Genomic DNA, 24298 nt, shown 5'->3' with positions numbered 1-24298 from the left:
CCTTCTTTGACACCGCGCCTTTGTTAGCTGTGTGGTGGCACGGACAAACTGAGCCTGCCATGGAAACATGGCAATATATCGATCAGAGACAAAACCCAACAACCCAACAGATCTCAGTGGGCTCCAAAGGATGCTGGGCAAGGGATGCCTTCAGCCCAGGACATCAACCACTTGTCAGCTTGTGCCGATCTATCCCTACACAGAAATCAATGTTTGTGCTGATTTTGAGCTAATTTACCGTCTTGCAGCAGCATTTCCCAGGCTCAGTCTTTCTGCGCTGGTACCGCTTCCATCGGCAGCTGTAGAAACCAGCCAGGCAGGAGATGAAGGGCTGATGCTCATACCTCTGTAGCAAGCGCCGACGTACCACCTTCAGCTTCCCAAACTTGAGCCTCTTGAGGCTGGTGGAGCTGGCCTCCATCTGAGTGGCTTTATCTCATCTTCCTCCTGAAACAAGACCACAAGTTTTATGGGGAGACTGTGACCTTCCTTTTGGGTCTTTCTTTTGGGTAAGCTTGTCATATCAGAAAAAAGAAGAGAGGAAGTTTTCTCAAGAGGATGCTGCAACCAGCAGGGAAGTGTGCTGAGGACACCCCACCCGATTTTATATACCTAAGTGAGAGGTCTAACAGAAAAGTGTGGTCATTGCAAGTTCCCTCAGCAGTCAGTGGTTCTCCTGGTTGCAACTTAGGTGCTCTGGATCCCCTCTGAGGGAACCTGTGCTTCCTTTTGACTACAAAGGGAGCTCTGGGCAACGAAATCACTTGCTTAAGCACTGTGTGCAGATTCTCAAATTATCTCAGGTGAACCTGAGCTTAGGCATGGGAATTAATTCAACATCACCGTGACCTGTCTGCAACCTGCTACCAATTTAACTAGTTCTTGTAGGAAAGGGACTAAAACTCTCCAGGTACACAGGTGTCTTGGTCTGGCAAAACTGCATCATGGCAGAGACCAATCCCTTAAGAAAAAAATATCTCCTGATCAAAATAGCACAATAAACAAGCAAAACTTGGTACTGTTTTTCAAGGGTAGAAAGAGTAGCCGTAAAAACGTACACGTGGGAGATCTGTTCATAATCAAGATTTTAAAGAAAGAACTTGGTGGTAAAATGCAACCGATGTAGTTAACAGCGAAGCAAATAGCACAGGGGGCTGTGCCAGCAAAGAGCCATTCACGCAGCAGGGAACTATCAAGACTGCAAGGAAAGATTTAGAAAAGTCTTGCATTGGCATAAAAAGAAGCACCATAATCCAGCATGTCTTTAGAGTACAGAGATAGCCAGAGATATTTTTCTGTTGCATTAAAAAGTGCCACGTCCAAATTCAGGCACATCTGCTGCAAAGTCCTGGCTTAGGACTCCAGTTTCCCTGATTTATCTGGTGTAACAGCAGTCATTCAAGAACAAGAATGAACAACTTGCTGCACTATACACACGGATGAAAAACGCACATATAAATTGTTTGCAAATAACTCGGAGCCCGGTGTTTCTTTGCAGAAAACAGTGGATAAATCCTTGCAAACCGACACTTCCAAAAAAAACTGATCAGTTTGTAGAAGGCGCAAGTAAAACAGAGACACAAGACACAAGTTAAGTCTGAAACGACGCATCCCTGGTGCCCTTTCCAAATATCCCAGCCTATTGGCAGCTGGAGTGCAAGGAGCGAGGATGGAAATGAAACAAAAGGGGGTTCGGTTTGGACAACTACAAACTGAGCAATGTCCAAGCATGCCATGCCCTGAATGCCTTCCTGAGACGGACGTGTCTGCCTAGCCAGGACAGGCACAGGGAATCACACACCCTTGGGCACGGTGAGGTCAAGCCATCCCTAGAAGCTCAGCAGTGACGGATCCTGACACCAGCAGGTCACCCCATGGTGAAAAATTGATGCCAATCTCATGTGGCAAGATGGTGACCCTGGTCTTGTATTACTCAGAGCACAGACGGGGGGATGTGGGCATGATGCCACTGGCGAGTGGTGCAGACGACAGCTGATCCTGCTGTCTTCATCAGCTGGCCTAGAGTACACCTGGCACAAACCCAGCAATTACCAAGTTACCCCAGACACTTCTTTTGGATATATTTGAACTTTCTGAGGTCTTACCAGAAGGCTGTCGTGTGCCATGGGGTTGTTACCTCCTACAAGGACCCCTAAACCATGAGTTTCCCTATCACCAACCCACAGCATCCGTTCTTCCCCAGCCCTTCTCCTTCAGCAACAGGAACTCAGGACACCAGATCAAAATCAGCAGTTTTGCTGGCAGAGGCCATGAGGTTTGCTATTCACATTCCTGGTGTGGGCACAAGGCTCACATATCAATATTCACCTAGGATCACACAGGATTTGATAGGAAAACAGAGATTACAGAGACCTCAAAGTAGTGTCCCCTCCATCTGTCTGGCTACAGCAGCACGTCAGGTGTTAAATCTCAGCGTCAGTCTACCCCTCATAAAAGTTGTCAGTGATGGAGATCCCACCAGCTCCCAAGACAGGCTAATTCAGTCCTAACTAGCTTTACTATTAAAAGTTGGGGGCCTTTTTCCCAACACCTAGTCTCCTGAAGTACAGTTGAAGCACGTTACTTCATGCCCTGTTCATGGTGGATATAGAGAACAGCTTAAACTTTTCCTCTGTTACGTATTTCACGTATTTACATTTGGATGTCTCCCCTTAAGCCTTCTCTAGCCTGAACAATCCCAGTTTTTCCAGTCTTTCCTCGTAGTTCATGTTTTCTCCTCTTCAGAATACGCTTGTATGGAGTCCACAGCCACCTGCTATTTGGGATTTTCCTTGCACTTCCCATGGGTTTTGGCACATGGTAGGCATAACAGGACGTGGCGAACAACCCACAGCCTCTCCAGGGCAGACTGTTGGTGTGCCCATAGCACAAGCTACTCAACGCTGGCAGCATTCAGCTTCTCTCATGTATCAAGCGCATCACCTGGCCTCGGTCACCCAAATGCTTAAATAATTCATCCTGAACTCTGCTGAGGAACGAAGCACAGGAGATGCTTGGGACACCAGACAAAAAGGGATGCTTGTGTGTAGATACAAAGGAAAGAGTTTACAGGGATAAGGAAACTCAGAGACAACTCACCAAGTATATGGGCTACTTTGCTCTGAAGGCAGTGACTCCTAAGAAGAGCTCGTCTCCCTCAGCAGCTCTGTGGGATGCCAATATCTGTGATACATTTACACTGTGCTGTCGCTGGTAGCAGCAAACGCTACAGTGGCGACTCCAGGAGAAGTCCAGGAGAAACCCCTCTTAGTGGTGACAAGTCCCATGTGAGGAGGAGGAAGGCAAAGGCAAACACAAGGGCAGCCAGAAAGGTTCTTCTCAGCTTATAATGTACTCAGATCTCCAGGCACCCCTTTCTTCCCTTTATCTGTGACCTTCCACACAGGCAACACTCCTTCCTTTTTACCTCCACTCCTTCTCCCAGGTTCCTGCTCTTCGATGCACCTCCATGCAATCAAATATTGTGATTAATTTAATGCAGGGTCCCTCTTTACACCTCAGCTGCCCTTCAGGTTCTCCATGACCCTCCATCCCACAGTTTCATCCTTCCTCACAAATTACCAGCCTGCTGTTAACAGCTGCGGTGGGGCTTCCAGAAGCCATAACACCACCTCTCCCAAGGTCTGGCTGAATCTGCCATGCCTCAGACCCCATCAAACGTTGAAGCACTTGAATTCACAAGCATCTGATCCTAACGATGGCAATATCCCAGCATCTGGACCCAGCAACCACCTAAAGGGGCAACCACCACTGCAACATAGGGTAGACGTAGAGGACAAAAGACAGTAGGTCTACATTAGGATTTGGAGCAATTCAGTCATTGCCAGGACATAGCAAGAGGTCTCACACTGCTTGCATCTAGATTTGAAGCAGAGTGCTCCTAAAATTTAGAGGTCATCCGCAATCCCTGCCCATCTCCACCAGGCAAAAGTAAATGGACAGAGGAAGGAAACAGCAAACCTGAATCCGTTCACCGGGAAAGCCATGGGAGCACAGAGCAAGCAGGAAAACATGCATCAGCAGGAGAGCAAAGTTTAGGACTCCTTAGCAAGTGAGCCGTGAAAGCCGTAACATCTGTTTTTCAGCTCCATAAACCCAAGGGCTCTCGGGTCTGTCCCTTGCAAACAGAGACTTTGTTTGCCCGCAGATAAGAGCCTCCGTAATCGCAGGCAGTTGAACAGGGCTGCTCGTTTCCCACTGCTTGACAGCGAGTGAGGAAAAGCATGAGAAATAGCCCCGGGGAGGGGGGTGATGGAGGAAGGAGCAGGGAAGAAGAAGCAGGAAACACGTTCAGCTGCGGGGGCTGAATGCAGACAGAACTGCAAGCCGAGCTTACTGGAGAGGCCAGTGCGCAAGTAGAGAGAGCGTTCTTGTCTTTTTTGGCTCTGTAGAGCTAAGGCTTCCATCTTTCGAGAGGTAAACAGGTACGGCAGCCAAATTTGGCATTGCCTTATAGCTTTTTCCTTCCGTAAGTCTTTCTTTTTTTCCCTTCTCCTGCACCTACCCAGCTTTCTCCAACACAATGTCCTACAACACGTGGGCAGGTGGGTGCAGGGCTCATTTCAGAGATTACAAACACACTTCCCAGTCAGCTGCAAGAAGAGAATTGGGGAAAAAAATTATGTGGGTACCAGCAGCCATGTGAGGGACATGGAGATCGTCATTTCTCAGCACCTAAGCATGGCCACCTTGTCCTGAGAATCTTGATGGCGTAGGAAGACAGGAGATAGGATGCCCATTTTGCCCATACCATCATTTCCAAGGGATTTGGAGAAAAAGTGAACCCCATGGTAGGGGAGGGAGATGCCTTGAACCTGAGCTGAGCCTCTCCAGCACCTGCAGCTCCCTTGCGTGGAGCCTTCTGGTGCTATCCCACCATTCTCTGGGGCACCGTTTCCTGCCCTTCCACCTGGGAGTCTTCCACAGCATCGCACCAACAGATGCAAAGGAGTGAAATCAACCTCCTGGCAAGCTGTTGGTTGATCACCATCACCATGAGCTGCACATAGTCCTTGCCACCAGTCAGAAGAGCTCAGCAAAGAGCATCCCTACACCTGCGTTTCTGCCCAAGGCACAGCCTAGGATCCCTTTTATTTCACCATCATCTGCCTGCAGTTTCTTTTCAGGGAATTAATGAGGTTTAACACAGGAAAGGAAAAAGAAGCAAATAAAATAAAGCTAGTCATAATCTCCCTATGGTAGGGTACATACTCTATATCCTTCCCTTTCCTTGGCAGTTGTTAATTATAATTTATCATTAAGACTTTCAACAGTTTCTTTGTAAGCCCTAATTATACCTTACTTCTGTGTGGGATCCCAGGGAGTATGTGGCACCTGGGACAAACAGGTGCAAAGTATGTCTCATGAATTGATTAGCTGTTGGCTTTAAGGTGAAGATCACAGCCATTAGCGCTAAGAAAAAATAGGGCTTCACACAAGAAATAACCAATTAATGCAGAAGTCAAAGGGGTCAACTGCTCCTGCAGTAGCTGGGACAATATTTCTCCATTTAATTTGTTGTGGTACCTCTCCAGCATGCAATGTCTATGGTTTTGAAAGCTATGGGGAGGTTTCCACCAAGGTTTTGTAATATGCCACCACCGCATTTCGAACGGACACAAATAATCAAGCCCGTTTCAACCAAATTAACCTACAAATACAGTCAAAATCCTGCATCTATTAGGATTGCACAGGGACTTAATCCAATCATAGAGGACTCTGTGCTACAGTCTAAAAGTCGGACACCCAGCAGAAGCTGTGGTGGAAATGGGTGGTGTGGCCTGCTCAACAGTCCGTCCTTCATCTGTGCTCACATGCAAATGCTTTAAGGCAAGATCTTCTGAGCCAAACAATTGATTTTGTGGGGCCAGTTTGACAAGCCCTTGAAGAACCTCCATTGCTGGGGGTGAGTGGTATGGGTTGGGTAACACTGCTGCCAGCCCCAAACTTCTCCACATACCCCTGCATGGTGATGCAAGCCTCGCTCCAAGGTGGGACCTATTCACCTTAAAACAAAACCAGACATTGGCCATGAGAATTTAGGGTAGAAAAGGCACCTTAATCCCTGTCTTTATTCCAGAGTGACTATCACAGGAAATAAAGCTCCAAAGTAGAACCACATTTTTGCACAAATCACCTTTTCCTCTCCTCCAGGCTCTTTGGTGTCTCTCCTTCAAGGTAACTTTCTCAATAGTCTCTCGTGCTTGGAGCGTGTTTGTCCCCAGTGCCTGGTCCCCAGGGATGACTCATTATCCACAACCACTTGCAGAAACCTCATTTAATCATAATCATCGTCATTAGAAATTACAGCTGGTTTTCTTCTTCTTCAAAGCACTTTGCAGGCTACGTTAGCAAATGTGTGCCCAGGAAATGATTGGCCAAGCCTCAGAGCGTTTACAATGGATTTTATAGAAAAGCTTTCAGCTTCGTATGGAAACAGGCAAGGGGGAATTTTCGTGTTTGTAAAAGGGTCTCACGGCGCTGCAATAGATTTTCCTTCGTGCCTGCTAGGAGCAAAATGAGTGTTTTTAATAAAGCTGGTGAATAGTAGCTTAAAGAAAAGAAAAAAGAAAAAAGGAGAAAAAGGAGGGATGGAGAAAGACTTTTCACAAATGCCACAGTCTTGGCTGGACTCAAGCATATTCCCATCCGTTATTATTACTCAGAAACTTCCCGGAAGGGCCGGGTGGTTTTGGTCCTGCAGAGGTTTGTGTGCCACCAGCATCCCTCTGTTGCAAGGAGAAAAGCTGTGGGTGTGGCACAAATGGGGAGGATTTCGGCTCAGGAAGCTTTCCTTTGAGGGGGAATGGGAGGTTATTCCCAGCACAGCTGTTCAGTGGGGTCTAGGTTTAAATTATTTTTGGCTGAGAGCTGCCTTCTAGAGAGGTTCACCTCACCTACCTTCTAGAGATGTCCTCCCAGCCCTGCTTTTCTTCTGGAAGATCTTGCCCACCCCAACCACCCTTGTAGAATGTTGCACATCCCTCTTCTAGAAATTCCCAACAGCCCCAGCTGTCCTTCTAGAAAATTCCACTGCATCACTCAAGCAAAGGTGGCTACCCACCAGCCAGCCCTGTGTCTCCATGGTCCCAAGGACTAAAGCTGATGTTGCTCCATCATGGTAGGTCCAGGTGATGAGTGAGCAGGAGAGGTGCCAGCTCTTGCTGCTGCAGGGAGGGGACACTCCAGTCCCAAGGGGAGGAAAGGGTGACCCGTGTCCAACCCAAGGTGGTCTACTGGCCTCAGGTGGCAGCAATTGCTGTCGGCTTTATTGCTGGTAACAGGGGAGAGGAGATTCTGCCTGAGGATAGCAAAGAAGCCTCAAAATCCAGCATCAAATGCTGATCCAAACACAGCAGAATTTTGTACTTTCATGTCTATTTTCTCTATTTTCCTCTGTACTAAAACATGGATAGGGCCCAGTTGGGCCATGGAAGGGCCTGAAAAACTCTGGCATATCAGAAATCTCATTTTAAAAAATAGATATATTTCAGGAATTGCTTTCCCAAGGTGTATTTATATAGCTCTTGGTGTAAGAAAGCTCTGATCCAAGAACAAGATCTACAGGCACTTTCCCAGCATCACAGAAATGGGCACGACGCACAAGCAGCTTTGGCCCTGTTGATGCCAGACCCATCAGCAGTGTCTTCCCTCTGTTTCCGATCCTGAGCTCCTTCATATAGCTGATATATAACACATAAACTTGTTATAGCCCCCCTTACCTCAGTCTTGGAGGTTCCTTGTTTAAGGATGGCCAGCCCTTTGGGGAAACTGGTGTCCCTCCTCTGTGCAGTACAGGTGGACAGAGGCAAAAATTAGCCCCAAAAACGGTGGTCAGAAATGGTGACCTTCCAGCTGGCACAACATGGAGACCATCCGCCACCCAGCCAGATGTTGGTCACAGCTGGTATCAGCAAGATGTCCATGTCTAGGTGTCATTTTGCTTGCCCAAAGAGGGAATTAGGAGGACTGGTGAGCCCATACCTGCAGGTCAAGCTTGAAAATGGAGACTCAGCGTGACCACTTCAACATGGTCAACAGGAGAAGGGAAGAGTTTTGTCCTCACCATGCTTGTGGACATGCAACATCACCAGCAATGATACGTGCAGCCAGGCTCAGCTGAGCCCCGTGCAGCACATGGGGCACAGCCCCGGGCTTTAGAATCATAGAACCAAGAGGTTGGAAGGGACCTTTCAGATCATCGAGTCCAACCATCAACCTAACTCTGATAAAACCCATCACTAAACCATATCTCTAAGCAAGCACTACATCCACCCATCTTTTAAATACCTCCAGGGATGGTGCCTCAACCACTTCCCTGGGCAGCCTGTTCCAATGCCTGATAACCCTTTCAGTGTAAAAATTTTTCCTAATATCCAGTCTAAACCCCGCCTTGCCCCTGGGTGGTCTGCGGCTTTCTAAGAAGTCCCTCTCCCACCATTGAAATGCCACCATGGGGAGGCAAAAAAGTGTTTCCATGGCTCAAAGCCTGCCTGGGGAGGCAGGGGGGAGGAGGAATAAATCCCTTGAAAAAAAAAAAAAGAAAAAGGAGCTCAGAAACGGGGAAAGGGGGGGGAATATTTCTTTGAAGATAAATCCTACTTTGTGCAGTTCAGCATACCCTGGCTTGGGTCCCTCTCTGCTCCTGTGAATGCCTGAGCGGCTCTTTGTGCCCTGCTGTTAAGGGGAGATGAGGAGATTGGGACGCGGCATGGGGGACCCTCTCCGGCCCCACAGCCCAACCGAGGGCAGCACACCGCCGCGAGCATCGTCTCCAAGGGAAGACTTTGTCTGTCAGCCAAGAGGAGGGAAGAAAAGTGGTTTGCAGATCACATACCTCTGCCCGGCAGCTCTGCAGAGCGCTATTCAGCCCAGACAAAGGATGGGGGCCCTGGACGGCCACCGCGCCGAAGCCCCCAGCGCTGGCCCTCCCCCAGGCTGCGGGTGTTAAAGTTCAGACCTTGGAGAAAAACAGCCCTGCAAGAAGGGGAGGAAAAGGGAGGAAAGGATGCTTTCTGTGCCACTGGCCAGAGGTTTCTCTGTTTAGTTATCTACTGCACCCAAATGCATCAGGGCTGGCCCATTTTTGCACCATAAGAATGTGGTTCTGCTGTTCCCAGAGGAAAATCCTTTCTAGCTAATTAAAACTGCCATGTTTCTGCCTAAGCCATCTCAGAAAACTTTTGAACACGCTTCAGAGCAAAAGGATGGTCGGACACACAAGATCCATGCTCAAATCCCCTGACCTACCACCAACCTACGTATGCAGTGGAGCCATCACCCAGAGCCTCAGTTTCCCAATTAAGGGTTTTGCCAACAGTGCAACAGCAGTAGATGAGGACTGTAGAGCTCATTTGTTAAGGGGAGATGAGGGGACCGGGAACGCATCGTGGGGGACCCTCTCCAGTCCCACAGCCCAACCGAGGGCAGCACACCACCACGAGCATCATCTCCGAGGGAAGACTTTGTCCATCACCCAGAGCCTCAGTTTCCCAACTTAGGGTTGCACCAACAGTGCAACAAGAGCAGCAGATGAGGACTGTAGAGCTCATTTGATTTTTATGCATCTGCTGGTGTAAGCCCTGGAGTCTGCTCAGCAAGGCAGAAAGATCAGTGAGTTTCACTGTGTGGAAATCACCCCACGTAGACAATCCATGGGTAGAATCCCCAGGCCCCAGGACACCCAGCGCAGTCAGCTCTGCTGGATCAGCGCCCAGCAGCACTCACATCCCAGCAGCCTGGAGACAGGGAACAATTTATTTAGTTGCAGAGCTTGGGGTGGGTGTTTGCATTCCTCCTTTGGTCTTCCTGGAAGAGCAGTTGGACTCATCTCCTCTGTGTTTGAATGGTCACCCTGAGCTCCTGGTACAACCAGTGAGATGTGCACAACTCAACTCCTCCAAGAGCAGATATCTAAATAGGCCAGATGAACTGTCCCACACATGTCCAGAGTTCCAAGGCACAAACCCAGCTCAAGACAAAACTCAAACCACTCAGCCCAGCTCAGCCCTGTGACCCTTACAGCTCCAAGGAATTTCTCTATCCTGGCCTTCACAAGCCTCACAAGCTGCCTGGGTATGGGAACCAAAGCCCACGCCTACCTGGAAGACACCTCCATAGTAAAGAGGCAGATGTCAGCTAATGGAATGAGGAAAGTGTTTCCCAGGATCAGGGAGAGCCAGGTACCACCAAGCACATGATGGACCTTGCCCTGCTCAGTTTTGTCCTGCTCAGTTCAGCTCCTCTGGTGCTGGGAGCCAGCCCTGGACGTCTGTGCCCAGGTTAAGACACAAGGGCTCTGCAGTTACAGCTGGCAGCGACAAACATGCTCCGGCTTGGTGCCAGGAGCCACCAGGCGAGACTCTGACGTCCCATACAAGCTCTCATGACACCAACCTTAGTGGCATTTCCAGATGACAATGTTTTCTCCCCTGTAGATTGTGTTTTACTTCCTTCCAGCCCACCAAGCGCCTCTTTCCAAAAAGTGTTTGCTGCCACATGCATCTCACCCCCCTTCTCCACAGGGACAGAGGTGGACTGGGTCACTTGTCATCCAGCCAGCAGCATGGAGAGCCCAAGGACACCTCAATGCCAGTGGGTTGTCTCCCCCTTGGCTGTGGGTCTATCCCTGCTGACGTACAAAGGGCAGCCACAGAAATTCCCCATGCAGGGTTACATGAAGCAGTCATGGGGACCACAGATGGTCCTGTGGGTAAGACCACATGGAAGACAGCAACGGGCTTATTGAGGGCAGCAGTTTCCAACCCTACAGTGCCTCATTCTCACAGAAGGGACAAAAAATCATCCCCCAAAACAGCATTCACCAGGAATTGCAGAGGAATACGGGATAGGATCGGCTTGGTAACAGGTTGCCAACTGGCAGCAGGGAGGGAAGGAAGAAGTCACAATGATAAAGGACCAAGATAGGGGCCGGATAGTCTGGAGGACGGAGAAGGTGAAAGAGTTGGTGTCATTCACCTGCCTTTCTTTCAGGAATTGGGTTTTGTGCAACCAAAAATTCTGAAAGGTTTGCAGGGAAAGAGAGCACTTCGGAGAGAGCCACCATGACCCCACAGCACCTTTCTGACCACTTTAAGGCATGAATCAACTAAAGCAATCACGGAGCAAAGGTCAGTCAGTAGCAAGTACATCTGAAGAAATAAGGAGTCTTCTAAAAAGCAATTGCTCTTGCCAGTTTCCCCCCTTCCCCCTTCTCTAAAGTGTCTTTTATTTCTCCAACTCTGGAGACCTTCCAAAATAAGTTCAGTGATTAAGAGCAGCTGCCAAAAGGACCGGACTGAATCATGTGGTGGCAGCCGGGGCCGCAGGAGCGGAGGATCGGACCAGTTATTGTCACAGAGACTCGGTGCTGGACGAATATCTCTGGGACTGAAAAACTTCCTGGGGCTTCCAGCCTAATGAGAGCTGATGGAGGCTGGAGAAACAAGGAATTGCTCACAGCTGCGTTGGAGAACAGAGGAAATGAGATGGAAGAGTAAGGAAGGGACTGACTCCAAAACATTTCTACACGAGCGATGAGGCTCCAGCCTGAGCATGCAGGCATACGGTGATGCTCTGAGCTGCTCCCATGCTGTGCCCTGCTTGCAGACATGTTCTTCCTTCTTCTTGCACCCAACTGCGGAGTTGACATCGAAACTGCCCCCATGGGCAGCAGCCACGACCTCATCCACACATGTACACACTCCCCCGACCCAACCCTGCCCTGTCTCCCTGCCTGCTGCTATTCTAGTGCACCACCATTGCTGTCAACTTCTTGCCTGTGTCACTTTTCCATGCAAGCACTGACTAAAGAAAAGAGCTGGTGTCCTGTGATGGCTCCAAGAGCCTTCCCTTGACACCAGACCTGCAGAGGACAAGTCCCAGGACAGGGTTCCTCATCTCTTTCTTGCCACAATGTCAAGTGCACTCACATAGATTACAACTGCCCGACCACCAGAAAGGACCTGGGCCAGGAGAATGGAGAGTCCATCCTGACCCTGAGAGCAGGTCGTCATCATGCTTAAACATTGCGTCTTCCCTGGGGACACCACAAAGACCGTCAAGGCAAACAATGACAGGAGAACAAGACCAGTATGAAACCAGGACAGGAGCATGTTGAACGTGTTCAACCCTCTAAAGTGTCACTGTTTCTTCTTCCCTCCTTTTTTCCTGGAGAATACAAGAAAGAGTTGAAATGCAGCAGATGCCAATGTCCTGCTGGTGGGGAGAGTCACAGGGAACATGAGCTAATGCCACCCTCTGTTTACTGGTACCTTATCAAACACACACCCTTCAGCCATCCAAAAGCAGCCAGCCATGGCTCCTCCTTGAACACGGCCGGGAGAGCAGTGTCCAGCACACGAAGAACAGGATGAGGATGAGATGCTGAAGAGATGAGCACCTGCAGACAGGCTGCTCAGCTCTCTCACACCAGGTGTGCGGAGCTGGAGCAGAGGTTGCAACATGGAGCCAAGCCCGTGCTGCCCTCAGGGCTCAGCCTGCCATGGGGGCATGGTCCAGGCTGCATCACAGGATGTGTCTCCAACCTGCTCTACCCACGCCAGCTCCCTTTCTTTCCTTCCAGTAAGATCTGGAGCCTGAAGGATCTTCCCACATTCTTATCCTATCTGCTCTTCTAAAAAGTAGCCAAGACCCTCATTTATCTCACACCACAGAGGTGTTTGGGGCAGTCCTACAAGCCAAACCATGGTCATCACTCCAAGATGAGGTACAGACCTCCTCCTTTTTTTTTTCCTGTTTTCCCCAACATTGGACACTTTTAAGAGTCAGCTGGGTGGGGTGATGGGCCATCTTGTCTAGACCATGCTTTGCCAAAGAAAGGTTGGAGCAGATGATCCTTGAGGTCCCTTCCAACCTGGTATTCTATGATTCTATGATTCCTTCAAACTGTCCCAAGACCTGGAGTCAGATTTGGACCAAAGCATGCACAGCGTTGCAGTCTGCAGGGAGCAACCATCGCAGAGCTCCCTCCAGCATGAAGCCTGTCCCCTACGCAAAGCCACCGAGCTGGGACACTGCCACTGGGCAGGATCTGCTCCATGCTGCGAGGAGACAATTATCAACGCTTATAAATACTTCAAGGGTGGGTGTCAGGAGGATGGGGCCAGGCTCTTCTCAGTGGTGCCCAGGGACAGGACAAGAGGTAATGGGCACAAACTTGAACATAGGAAGTTCCACCTCAACATGAGAAGGAACTTCTTTACCCTGAGGGTGGCAGAGCCCTGGCACAGGCTGCCCAGAGAGGTGGTGGAGTCTCCGTCTCTGGAGACATTCCAAACCCGCCTGGACGCGTTCCTGTGCCACCTGCTCTGGGTGACCCTGCTCTGGCAGGGGGTTGGACTGGGCGATCTCCAGAGGTCCCTTCCAACCCCTGCCATTCTGTGATTCTGTGAGACAGGAGCACATGCGTCTCAGACGATGGGTGGTGACTTCTGAAGGCATTTGCACACAACGCTTAAGCGAGGGCTTCTGGGCTCTCACACAGCAAGGAAATTAAGTGCATATTGCCAAAGGGCCACCAACTTTATGAGAAAATTCTCTGTCTTCTATTTCGTCTGATATTTTATCACACTAAGCACGGCTGTACGGTAACAACCTGCACAGAGGCACTTTGTAAGCTGCAGGTAGTCTCACAATAAGCTACAACCACCAAATTTAAAGAACTGCATTTTCATTACCAGAAATGATGCATAAAGCTCAAAAGACACCATTCGGTCACCTCCTCGGTCCAAAGTCACGGCATAAGAAAGTCACAGGACCGGTCATGAAACCCAGCTTTGTATTTCTCTGCAACAATTTCCAATTCCCCTGGAAATCTTGCACACCTTTTAAACATTTCAATAGCAAAGTTGGAAAGGAAGCGACAGCTTTGGCTCCCTTCACATTCAGAATATTTTTTTAATTAAAATCCAGCTGGTCCCATGGTACATTATGCTTTTTTTTTTTTTTACTGTTGTTAAATGCAGCTTAAAAGCTTTGAGCAGCTGTAGGAAATTATTTCCCTTCTCTCTTGCCCTCCACCTGGCGTCACGTGCCGGAGGATAAGTCCTGAGAGACGCCGTACTGTGAGATCGGGATTCCCAAAGAAAGCGTGGAAGTGAAGAGGAGGTGATGTACACCACGGGCTGGACCTCCAGCTAATCAAAGTTTGCACTATCCAACCCAAAGTTTGGCCTTGTGCCGGTCCCCAGGTTCATGTCAGCTGAGCACCCGACCCTGACTTAAAATTCACTTTTTCCTAGAAGTGAAAATTCCCCCGTTTCTCTGCCAGTTATGGTTATGCCTATAAATAATGTGGAAGTACTCCAATAACAGCAGCAGACTAAAGCCAGGGCCAAATCCCGCTTTCAGGATTTCCCACTTTCAGCTGCTCTCCAAAGAGTTGCCCATCAAAACTCCCAGGGCGACGTGCAGCGGCGGGGCAAACGTTGGACCAGAAGGTTGCTTTCAGCCTTTCCAACCAGGTCCTGATTATTTACAGCTGTTCCCAGATGTTACCCTTTCACGGGTTATTTGTTCCCGGGTCGACCTCCCCGTTCACACGCTAGGCGAGCTCAGGGGAAGAAAGAGAGAGGCTCCTTTCTCCCTTTTACTATGGAAACAGCCCTTTATCCCAAGAATTGCAAATACTCGGCCGCCGTTTCCCTCCCACCGCCGCCCCAGCTCCAGCGACCCCACCAGCCACCAACTGCTCACGTCTCATCCCAGCTCCCGTTTCTCCCTTAGACAGGTCACAGCCAGACCCCGAGAGCGAAGCCAGACCGCTGGGCACCTTCTCCTCCCCGACCAGCCATCAGAAACCCGCCCCCCCCGCCCCGGCTCACAATCACCCCCTTCGCTCCCCTTTTGTTAACAGTTCTCCCCATTCTCCGTCTCTTTGGGCTTTGTTTCTCGCTGCAATCCAGGCAGGAGCCGGCTCAATCGCCCGCTGTCGCATCCCAACCAACACACTCCGAAGTCCAAAGGCAAAAAAAAAAAGGAAAAGTCAAAGAAATCCGCCCCCTGCCCTCCCTCCACGGTGCGAACTTTTAGAGCAGGCAGGAAAGAGCCGTCAGAGATGGGTTTCACCAGGCAGAAGCATCTTTAAGAGTTAGGAGAGGGGAAGTAACTTACCTCGTCGGGACGCACATGGAGGGGTTATTTTTGCTTTCTGCCGCACTCGGGTTGCTGTGTCCTTTGCTTGTGACACTCCGGGACCCGAATGGTGGCACCGCTGTGTGACACCCAGTATTAGAGAGGCTGCTGGAGGCGGCCCTCCCACGGTAGGAGGGGCCACGCGGGGCTTAATAAATTCAGTTCCCAAGGCTGGAAAAATTAAAATCTCATCATGGGACGCGGGCAGCTGCTCACCGCATGGCGCGGGGAGACGGCGGGGACTTGCGGGTGAACCGGGGTTTGATTCATCCCTCACCCACCCAGAACAGGAGAGGCTGGTATTCAAATCCTGCCTTGGCAGAATTAGGTGACCAAAGGATGGGGTCCAAGGAAATATCCCGAAGGAGATTTGGGCAAGACGTGTTGTCACTGACCCTCAGAACTAAAACTCTTGAACCTCCTCCACGAAAATGTTTCCCACGGCTGGAAGTCCCGGGGCAGGAATCCGCTGCACCAGATTTCTGAGCCACCCCAGATGCAAAACCTGCTTATTTTACTTATTTTTTGCAATGGTTTGGGGCTTTAATATCTAAATCCTATTAGAGACATAACTTCCTTTGGAGGGGGAGAGGATGCAGGTCAGCACAACAAAAGCAGTTTGTGTGGCTGAATTTTGTAACCTCCAACGTGCCCTGGACTTTCAGAGAGGCATCTGCAAAGTTTCTCGGGTGAGGAAGCTGCACAACCTCTTGGAGCTCCTCCTTCTCCAAAAAAGCTCTTTGCTGCACAAGAATCTAAAGAAATATCTCCTCCAACCCTGGAGGGCTCTCCGAAACACCACTGCTGCAGTCTTTTCATCCCTGTCGTCTCTCCCATTGGGATTTTTCTTGTTGGCTGAAAAGACAGATCGGAGGGTCCCTCAAAAGCAAAATCAGGAAACTGCCCCTGCAAACAGGGAGGGGAAAAACAGGGCAGCAGCGATGCCCCGGCGGCTTTTGGGCAGCTCACATTACAAAGAGAAACTTTAAATTAGAAGATGAGCTACAGAGATGACAGCCTGGTTCACTCTGAAACCTAATGACGAGCAGAAGGCATATAAAAGTTCCGCTTTAAAAGCAGTAACTGCTAATCCTTACTTAGCACTAGGTCCTAAAATACCATCACCTCCCTTTGGAATCGGAATATTAAATAAATGAGGGAACCGCAAGGAATGAAAGTAGAAGCAGCTGTTTTTATGGCTGATCATCTTCCAGCTAATGCTCAGCTGGCTGGAGAAGAGAGGCATGGCACGGGATTGCGCGTGAGCCTCCAGAAATATTACTGGCTTTATGGTCTGACCCCTGGAAACCTGATAAATAGTGTGGGAAAGGGTGAGATTAAGAAGGCTGATGGCTCTGATGAGGTGTAGGGAGGAGCAACAGCAGCTTTTCAGCTTTTCCGGGTACCCTGACGTTTTAATCTCCCAAACTGATCCACTGGATTTTTCTCCTTATATATTTGTGTCGAGCCCAGCCTCATCCTGGGGCCACGCTAAGGTCCTGAAGGTCCATGCCCAGGGTGGGCATGGCATGGGGATGGCCCAGCAGGTTTGAGGAGTAGTGGAGAGCCCAGAGGGCCCAAGAGCTTCGCTTGGCTTTTGAAGGCAGCAGCAAGATCGGCGCTCCCCGAAATACCTTCTGAAGGGGCTTCACCCTCATCCTTCCCCAGATGGATCAGGAGAAGATAAAAACATCCTGCCTTTCTTCCAGCTGCTGCATCCTCATGGCATGGATGGACTCCAAGGGGGATGTGAGGGGTAAGAGGACAGGGTTGAGCAACATTGTCAGCGCAAAAAAGCTCCCTGCAGTGGAGGGAAGAGCCGTGAAAAAGGTCATTTGAAACACAACCATAGCCCCACCTCCTAACAACAGTAGAAACCCCCAAATATCCCTTTTCTCTCCCCTAAAATAACACCATGTTTTTGTTTTCTTCTGGGTACAGAGATGCAAAGCCTTCAGTGCCACCGTTTGCTCTGCAAACTCTGGCGAAAGACTCACCGTCCAGGCAGAGGCTGCTCTGGCTTCAGTACCTTCAGCTCAGAGTCCACCGGTTTATCTATCTCAATCGCAAAATCCTCGCCCGGTGTCCCAGCCGGCGTCCTCGCCCTGCCGGCAGCAGGTAACGAAGGCAAGCGAGGATCTGCTGGAGCCCTGTCACCGGCCAGCCCGACCTTGGAGTTTATGAGCCCATAAAGAAAATGCCTGCGAGGGACTGGTGCCATAGAAACTCACCCCGAGGATATCGGCAGGACAGGTCAGCCTTGAACCCCCGGTGAGTTTTGCCTCTATTGGTATCAGGAGAAGATAAAAACAAGGAGGAAATGGCACAACGAGGGTGCAGGGACGGTTCCCCTACCAAGCTGCTGGCCACGATGAGGAGTATTTCATTGGGAAATACAAAACTTCATTCCTCCCAGCCCAGGTCCTACCCCGTTTGGGACATTTGTCCTCTTGCGATGCCCTGCCCTGGCAGCATGGAGGGGATGGGGTGTCCCCCCCTGCCCCCAAGCACGATTGCAGAATGTGCTGCCGCAGAGCCTTGACAGCAGGTGACTCATGCAGGTAACGACATCCCCGCGAGATTAATTACAGAAATGGCACCATTTATGGCGTTGGCGTTTCCAGGAATGATAAGGGAGGTGGGGGTAAGGAGGAGGAGATGACCCGAACTGATCCAAACCTCAGCCCTCGCTCTCCCGTGGGACGGCAGCGTGCTGGCACAGACCCCGTGGCCATGGGCGAGCAGCGTCTGCCTCTTGCAGGGAGCAGTATCCCGCTGAAAAGCAGAAGCACCAGTCGGTGAAGGCACAGAGGATGGGCTGGGGGGGAGAAAGACCTTGGGTGGCTCCAAAGCCCGTCATAAGAAAGCAGAGATGCCACCAGACCCGCAACGGGTGCGGCGTGTCCAAGTACAAAGATGCTGACAGCCAGCTTCACGCTGAGCCCAGGGGGACGAGGCTGCAGTGGGGCCTCTCTCCCCATCTCCCAGCCTGAACCCTTGGATACACGGCTCTGAAACATCAAAAATCAGGGAAAACATCAGCCCCTCCCTGAAACGTCGGTGCAGGAAAACTCAGGGCAACGCGGAGGCACCGCGCACATGGGGAGCAGCAGCTTTTGCGCGGTGCTGACAAGCCTCCAGGGAAGCCAGAGCCTGACCCTGCTCCTGCATCCCGGGATATCTCCTTCTCCACCATTTCTCAGGCTGCTTGGATTGATAAAGCTTATTTTCAAGCCCGCTTGTTCCCAAGAAATGCTGCTGTCCCTTCCCGAGTGATGGCAGCGGCCGCGAATAATGGTTCAAAGCCCATCGAGACGTGCCAAAGACCCCGCGGTTTGTTCTGGAGTGTGCAACCCACCAGGTGCAAAACTTACCCCGAGCGTTAGAATTTAAACTCAAAAAAAAAAAAAAAAAAAAAAAAAAATCAACAAAAAATTACCAGACGGCTACTGCTGAGTCCTGGGGCTCAGAGCCAGGCTCTGAGCATCGTTTCCAAGCGAGCTGCATCCCTCGGGCGGGCAGCGAGGAGGGACCAGACAGATTCATCACGCACCCTGCCCGTGGGGAACCGGCCCCCCGGCACAAAAACAAGCCGCGTTGTGTGGATGGAGGGCAACCACGGGAGCTTCACATCATCCTTCAAAGCGGACGGCAGCGACAAACTCTCGGCCCCTCGCAGCCGTTGCTGCAGCAACTCCGCCGCCCGCTCTCCCACGGCGGGGCCGGCGCCACGGACCGGCTGACGCAGCGTTGTGAAAAGAAGGGGAGAGGCGGTCCTCACCCTTCTTCTTCCATATTTTATGGCTGTCCTTTATGCGATGGCATCGTTTTGTCCTATCCTGGCAGAAATCAGGGGGTTGCAACCCCCTTGGAGGATGAAAGTTGAGGTGCCCCAAAGGGCCACAATAGTCTCAGAAGGGAAAAGCAGATGCGAGGACAAGTGAGGAAAAAGAGGGTCCAATAAACCATCCCTTGGCCAAATGCGTCTGCGCCCAAGCAATGTAAGGTGGCAAAGGGTGCGAGAGGACTGTGCTGGATGTTAGGAGTGAAGCACATCGGGGTTTTGTTTCATGATTGCCGGGGGCAGCTGCTCTGTGCTGCCTCCTCCTGCCTTACGGTCCTCTGTGGTGGGTGAATCTCACAGAATCACAGAATGATACGGGTTGGAAGGGACCTCTGGAGATCATCTAGTCCAACTCCCCGGAGGGACCTGGAGGACCGTGTTAGTCCCTCCCCTGATGGAACACCCCCTAAGTGGTGGGGACACCCCGCTGCTTCTCAGCAGGGTTGTCACAGCGAGGTCCCCTCTTTCCCGGGGTTATAAACCACACAGGACGCCCTGCAGGGAACCATGCAGTGTGTGATGCTCCTGAGCCCCGATGAGTTTTGTGGGGGCTCAGATTTGATGCTCCATTTTGGGTCAGCAAAGGTGTTTCCCACCACTCAGGCTCTGAAACCAGTGCTGTGCTCCATCTCTCCCAGCCCAGGCCATGATGCTTTTTCACCGTGGAAGATCTTAGGTGGCATTTCTTGTCACCAGGATGAGCCCAGAGACCTCACCAGCCACTTCTCACCCTTCACATGGGTGGGTGGCCCACGCAAGCAGAGCCAGGCTGGTCAGAGGGAGCCACCATTGATGAGATGTCCCTTCCCCTAAAGCTCTTGCACCCGCCTGGTCATACTCAACCCAGCCTCCCCAGTGCAAGGGAAAAGCAGAGATGGACGATACCCAGTGTGGGGACACCACCATGTCTCTCTGCTCCAGCATCACCACTGACCTTGCGCTGGTCCTCCCTGGGCTGGGACCTGCCTGCCAGCTTCTTCATGGTGGCAAAGGAGATGGGACAACTTGTAGTGTCCCTGGGTTGAGCCGTTCCCAAAGCCTGGCGTGCTCCGAGGTGCCGGCAAAACACAAAGACACATCTCTCACAAAGGTGAGGGATGGGATTAGAGCCTGGCGTGTTTGGGAAACACGGGGCATAGAAGAAAGCAGTGGATGCTTCCCACTTGAGGACCATCATAGAATCATAGAATCGTTTTGGTTGGACCTTTAAGATCATCAAGTCCAACCACTAACCTGACACTCACCACCACTAACCCATGTCCCCCAGCACCGCGTCTGCCCAGCTTTTAAATACCTCCAGCGATGGTGACTCTATCACTTCCCTGGGCAGCCTGTTCCAATGTTTGACAACCCTTTCTGTGAAGAAATTTTTCCTAATATCCAACCTAAACCTCCCCTGGGGCAACTTGAGGCCATTTCCTCTTGTCCTATCGCCTGTTCCTTGGGAGAAGAGACCAACCCACCGTCACTACCCGCTCCTTTCAGGGAGTTGCAGAGAGCGAGGTCTCCCCTCAGCCTCCTTTTCTACGGGCTGAACACCCCCAGCTCCCTCAGCCGCTCCTCACCAGACTTGTGCTCCAGACCCCTCACCCCTCATCCACACAGCCATGAGCTTAGGGAAAGAAAAGGAGGAGCGGGACTGAAGGGCAAGTGTCTTGCGCCCGGGTCACTGCCCTCCTGCACCAGCCCAGCTCCCAGGAGCAGCCTTTGAGCATTTCAGCTCCCCACTGGTGAGAAACCGCAGGGCCATTACTTGCCCACTGCCCTTCAGGGCATGATCCAGGCAGACTTGAGTCCTGGCCACCATTACAGCCGCACACATAGCCAGCGGGACCCTGACCTTGACTGCCAGCAGGGCTGCTAGCCCCAAATTTATGCAGGCTAGTAGTTGTGGGGCACAAGGTGTGGGGTGAGGGACGGGTCCCGGTTCACTTCGCCCATGGCTGCGTTCAGAGGGGACGAGCCTCTACTCAGTGGTGCCTCACAGCCTCTCCCAACCCTGTGAGCACAGTGGTGACACGGCCCATGTCCCTTACCAGGCTTAACCAGTACCTGGCCCACCAGAAAGCCCCACCAGATCCAGGGTGTCTGCAGACACCCATCCTGTTGATGTACACAGAGAATCATAGAATGGTTCGGGTTGGAAGGGACCTTAAAGGTCATCCAGTTCCAACCCCCTGCCCTGGGCAGGGACACCTCCCACCAGACCAGGTTCTCCAAGCCCCGTCCAACCTGGCCTTGAACCCAGGACTGGGGAGCTGCGCTGCAATAGGAGCAGGGAGCCTGTGCTCGATTGCTCAGATGTAACTGTTGGCCTGGGAGGGTCACGTTTCCCTTAGGAGGCTGCCGCAACACATAAGTGTAATTAATAACTTAAAAATGGGAGGGGAGCAGAGCTGGAGTTAGGGTGATAGCAGGAGAATGGACGTACTGCGGCACCAGATCCCGTGTCACAACCACCTCCTCATCCTTGCTGGTGCCTGCTGGCTGCCTCCAGCGTGCATCCGCCAAAAGAAACATAAAAAGCTTCTATTTCACGTGTCTCGTGGAAACCGAGCACCACAAAAGGAAACGACTCCCCAGAGCAGCTGCCAGGAGAGGGCATTACAGCCCCAGCAACGGGCAAGGGCCTGCCAGGAAAGCCCAGCGAGCTCCCTGCGCACCGCTGTTCAAGCCACAGGTCCTCCTCAAAGATGAGCTTGGGAACCGAAACTTGGATGTCTTCTGGGTGCTGCTAAAAATGAGGGATGCAGTAAAAGCATCACCTGCATGGGGTGCTGCAGTTTTCCCTGCAGCGTGTGTTAAGGAACAGCTCTTCTCCGTCGTACCAACCAGCGCATTGCTGCTCCTACCGCTAATTCCCCGCTTTTGCTCCCAAATAAACTAATGTCCCGCAGTCACAGGCAGAGTAACTGTTCCCACTAGGATTTAGCTGCCACTTCACTCTGTCTGGCTCAGACCTGAAGGTGTGTGTTCCCCAGACCTTCTCCATATTTCCTCCCCTCTTCTCCCTTCCTTACATCAGCCGGTCTAACGCAAGGCATCACCCCTCCCTGTAAACCTCACCCCGGGGTCACACAGGAACTAAGAGGACAAGGCGCTAAATTTAGGAATGAAGAAGCAAAACTTTAAAGACCTGGGGGAGGTGCCACAGAAATAGCAATAATTGCACCTGTAGCCTCAGGAGACCCCTCTGAGATCATCACACGGGGGTTTCCCTCCTGCACAGATGGAAGAAAATCAGGCACTGGGAATAGAGAACCGGAGCTGGGATGTATTTTGCAGCCAGGACATCTTGACCAGGACCGCTGCAGAAGCTCATCTCCTTTGCCACGTGCCCACCTTCCCACACACCTGAGTGGGTCCTTCCTTTTCTATGTGTAAAAGGTGCAACCACAAACCTGCTGTGCACGCGTGACCGGTTGATGAGAGCACTGCCAAACATCAAATACTGCTGGTTTGGAGCCACAATGGACAGGCACCAAGATTTGAAAGGGTGACCATGCCCGGCCCAACTTCATTAGGTGTTCCTAATTGGAGATGTGTTGAGCCCAGTTTCATAGACGTGTTTGGTTAAAGGCTGAAATCTTCAGAATTATTTAACTGACTCTTGAAAACTGATTCAGCTGTTAAAAAAAAAAACCCTCACTAATTATTTAAGTCCATTTAGGAATTCACCTTTCAGGAAAGCTCACTATGGCTCTGAAGAACCTTCAAATGAGTTCTGCTTCACTGAAATCAACATCAACCATCTCTTAAAGCCTTGAAATCATTCATTGTCCAACATCTCCCACCCACGGCAACCGCTGAGCAATCCAATTAAGTTCATCTCAAGGGGAGTGGCCTCCAAGACAGAAAGCACCCCCCAGAAATCATGGGAAATGGTAGCTAGTTAGAGTGTTCGTCTTCCATGGGGCAGGAGGTAGAGCCACCAAACACTAACCCAGTAGCACTTTCGGGAGCATGCTACCAGGATCGTAAGTTTGCCTGGTACCCTCCGTTGTGAAGCTTCAAAGGAGGAGGCGGCGGTGGCCATCCTGTTTGGTTTCCTTTCTCTGATGGGACAAAGACATCCAACATGGGTTGCTACTACATCACGGCAAAGAGAATTGCCCACAACGCCGGCCAGTGGGGCTGTAAGGTTCCTCTTGCTCAAGCAACAGGGCCCCTCATCTTCACAAAAAAAACCCAGAGAAACTGGTCTTTCCTGAAAAAGAGCTGTTGGGAAGCAGTCTTCAGCTAGAGCATCTGTTCTGGGCAGAGGTGATTTTATGAAGTAACACCAATTGCCTTATTCTCATCGGTTATGTTAAGTCCCTGTGCAAGGTGTTCCTTTTACTTCCAGCGCCCTCTAAAATCTGGCTAAGCACCCAAGCTGACTCATGAGAGCTCGGCAGAGCTTCCCACTGCTGCTCATCCCCACGTTCCTCAGAGGCTGAGCTCAGAAAGTCATTACAGATTCATAGAAAGGTTTGGGTTGGAAGGGACCTTAAAGATCATCCAGTTCCAACCCCCTGCCCTGGGCAGGGACACCTCCCACCAGACCAGGCTGCTCCAAGCCCCGTCCAACCTGACCTTGAACCCCTCCAGGGATGGGGCAGCCACAGCTTCTCTGGGCAACCTGGGCCAGGGGCTCACCACCCTCACAGCAAAGAATTGCTTCCTAAAGAAGAGTCCTCTCAGCACTGGGTTGGGTTTCTCGGACTTCAGAGTAAAACATCCAGGTCAGATGCTTTACAAGCAGGAGATAAACTGCAGGAGGAGGGTTGTGATGGCACACGTGTCCTCCCCAAATCACAATGTTCCTGCTCCCTGCTGCAATGAGGCGCTTGAGCAAACAAGTACGTAGGATGATAAATTCCTGCTCTTGTCATCAGCCTCATCCTACTGATCCCACAAGAAAGAGTGATGCTGGGGAAGGCGGCTGTAGGTACCCATCCCAAACCCTTCCTTGATTTCCTTCTCCGTACCCGGACACCAAGCTCTACCTGGGGAGAACACAAGCATCCAGGAGGCAACAACTTCCCTTGTCAGCCGCTTCCTCCTCAAGCTGTGGTCTAGATCCTGCTTCCAGACTGATGTTTCTCAGAGCAAACAAACAAGTTAAAATCAGTGGTAAAAATCACACTTGCTGCAACAGCTTTTGGCTTGATCATATAAGATCTCACTAATCTAAAATAGGTCAGAGAAACACAGCTCCCCCTTTAAGCACCCCCCCACTCAGTTCTGTTGTCACCGCAAAGGTCACGGAAACAGCAAGTGGAGGAGAAACAGGTAATT

At 51.0% G+C, this 24298-nt stretch overlaps 1 protein-coding gene across 1 annotated transcript in view; it reads right to left on the bottom strand.

Annotated features, from left to right (window-relative positions):
* The window catches only part of GDPD4 (glycerophosphodiester phosphodiesterase domain containing 4), a 38275-nt gene extending 23006 nt beyond the window's left edge, over positions 1 to 15269 (bottom strand). Inside the window, exons 1-2 of the mRNA XM_063329896.1 lie at positions 15154 to 15269; positions 239 to 447 (exon numbers count right to left, since the gene is read on the bottom strand). Coding sequence (XP_063185966.1) covers positions 239 to 421 — 183 coding nt within the window. The 5' untranslated portion in view covers positions 422 to 447; positions 15154 to 15269. The remainder of the gene's footprint in view (positions 1 to 238; positions 448 to 15153) is intronic.
* Positions 15270 to 24298: the final 9029 nt, after the last annotated feature.

Source organism: Chroicocephalus ridibundus, chromosome 1, assembly GCF_963924245.1.
Source record: "Chroicocephalus ridibundus chromosome 1, bChrRid1.1, whole genome shotgun sequence".
Lineage (NCBI taxonomy): Eukaryota > Metazoa > Chordata > Aves > Charadriiformes > Laridae > Chroicocephalus > Chroicocephalus ridibundus.
This window is presented reverse-complemented; position numbering and strand designations above follow the sequence as displayed.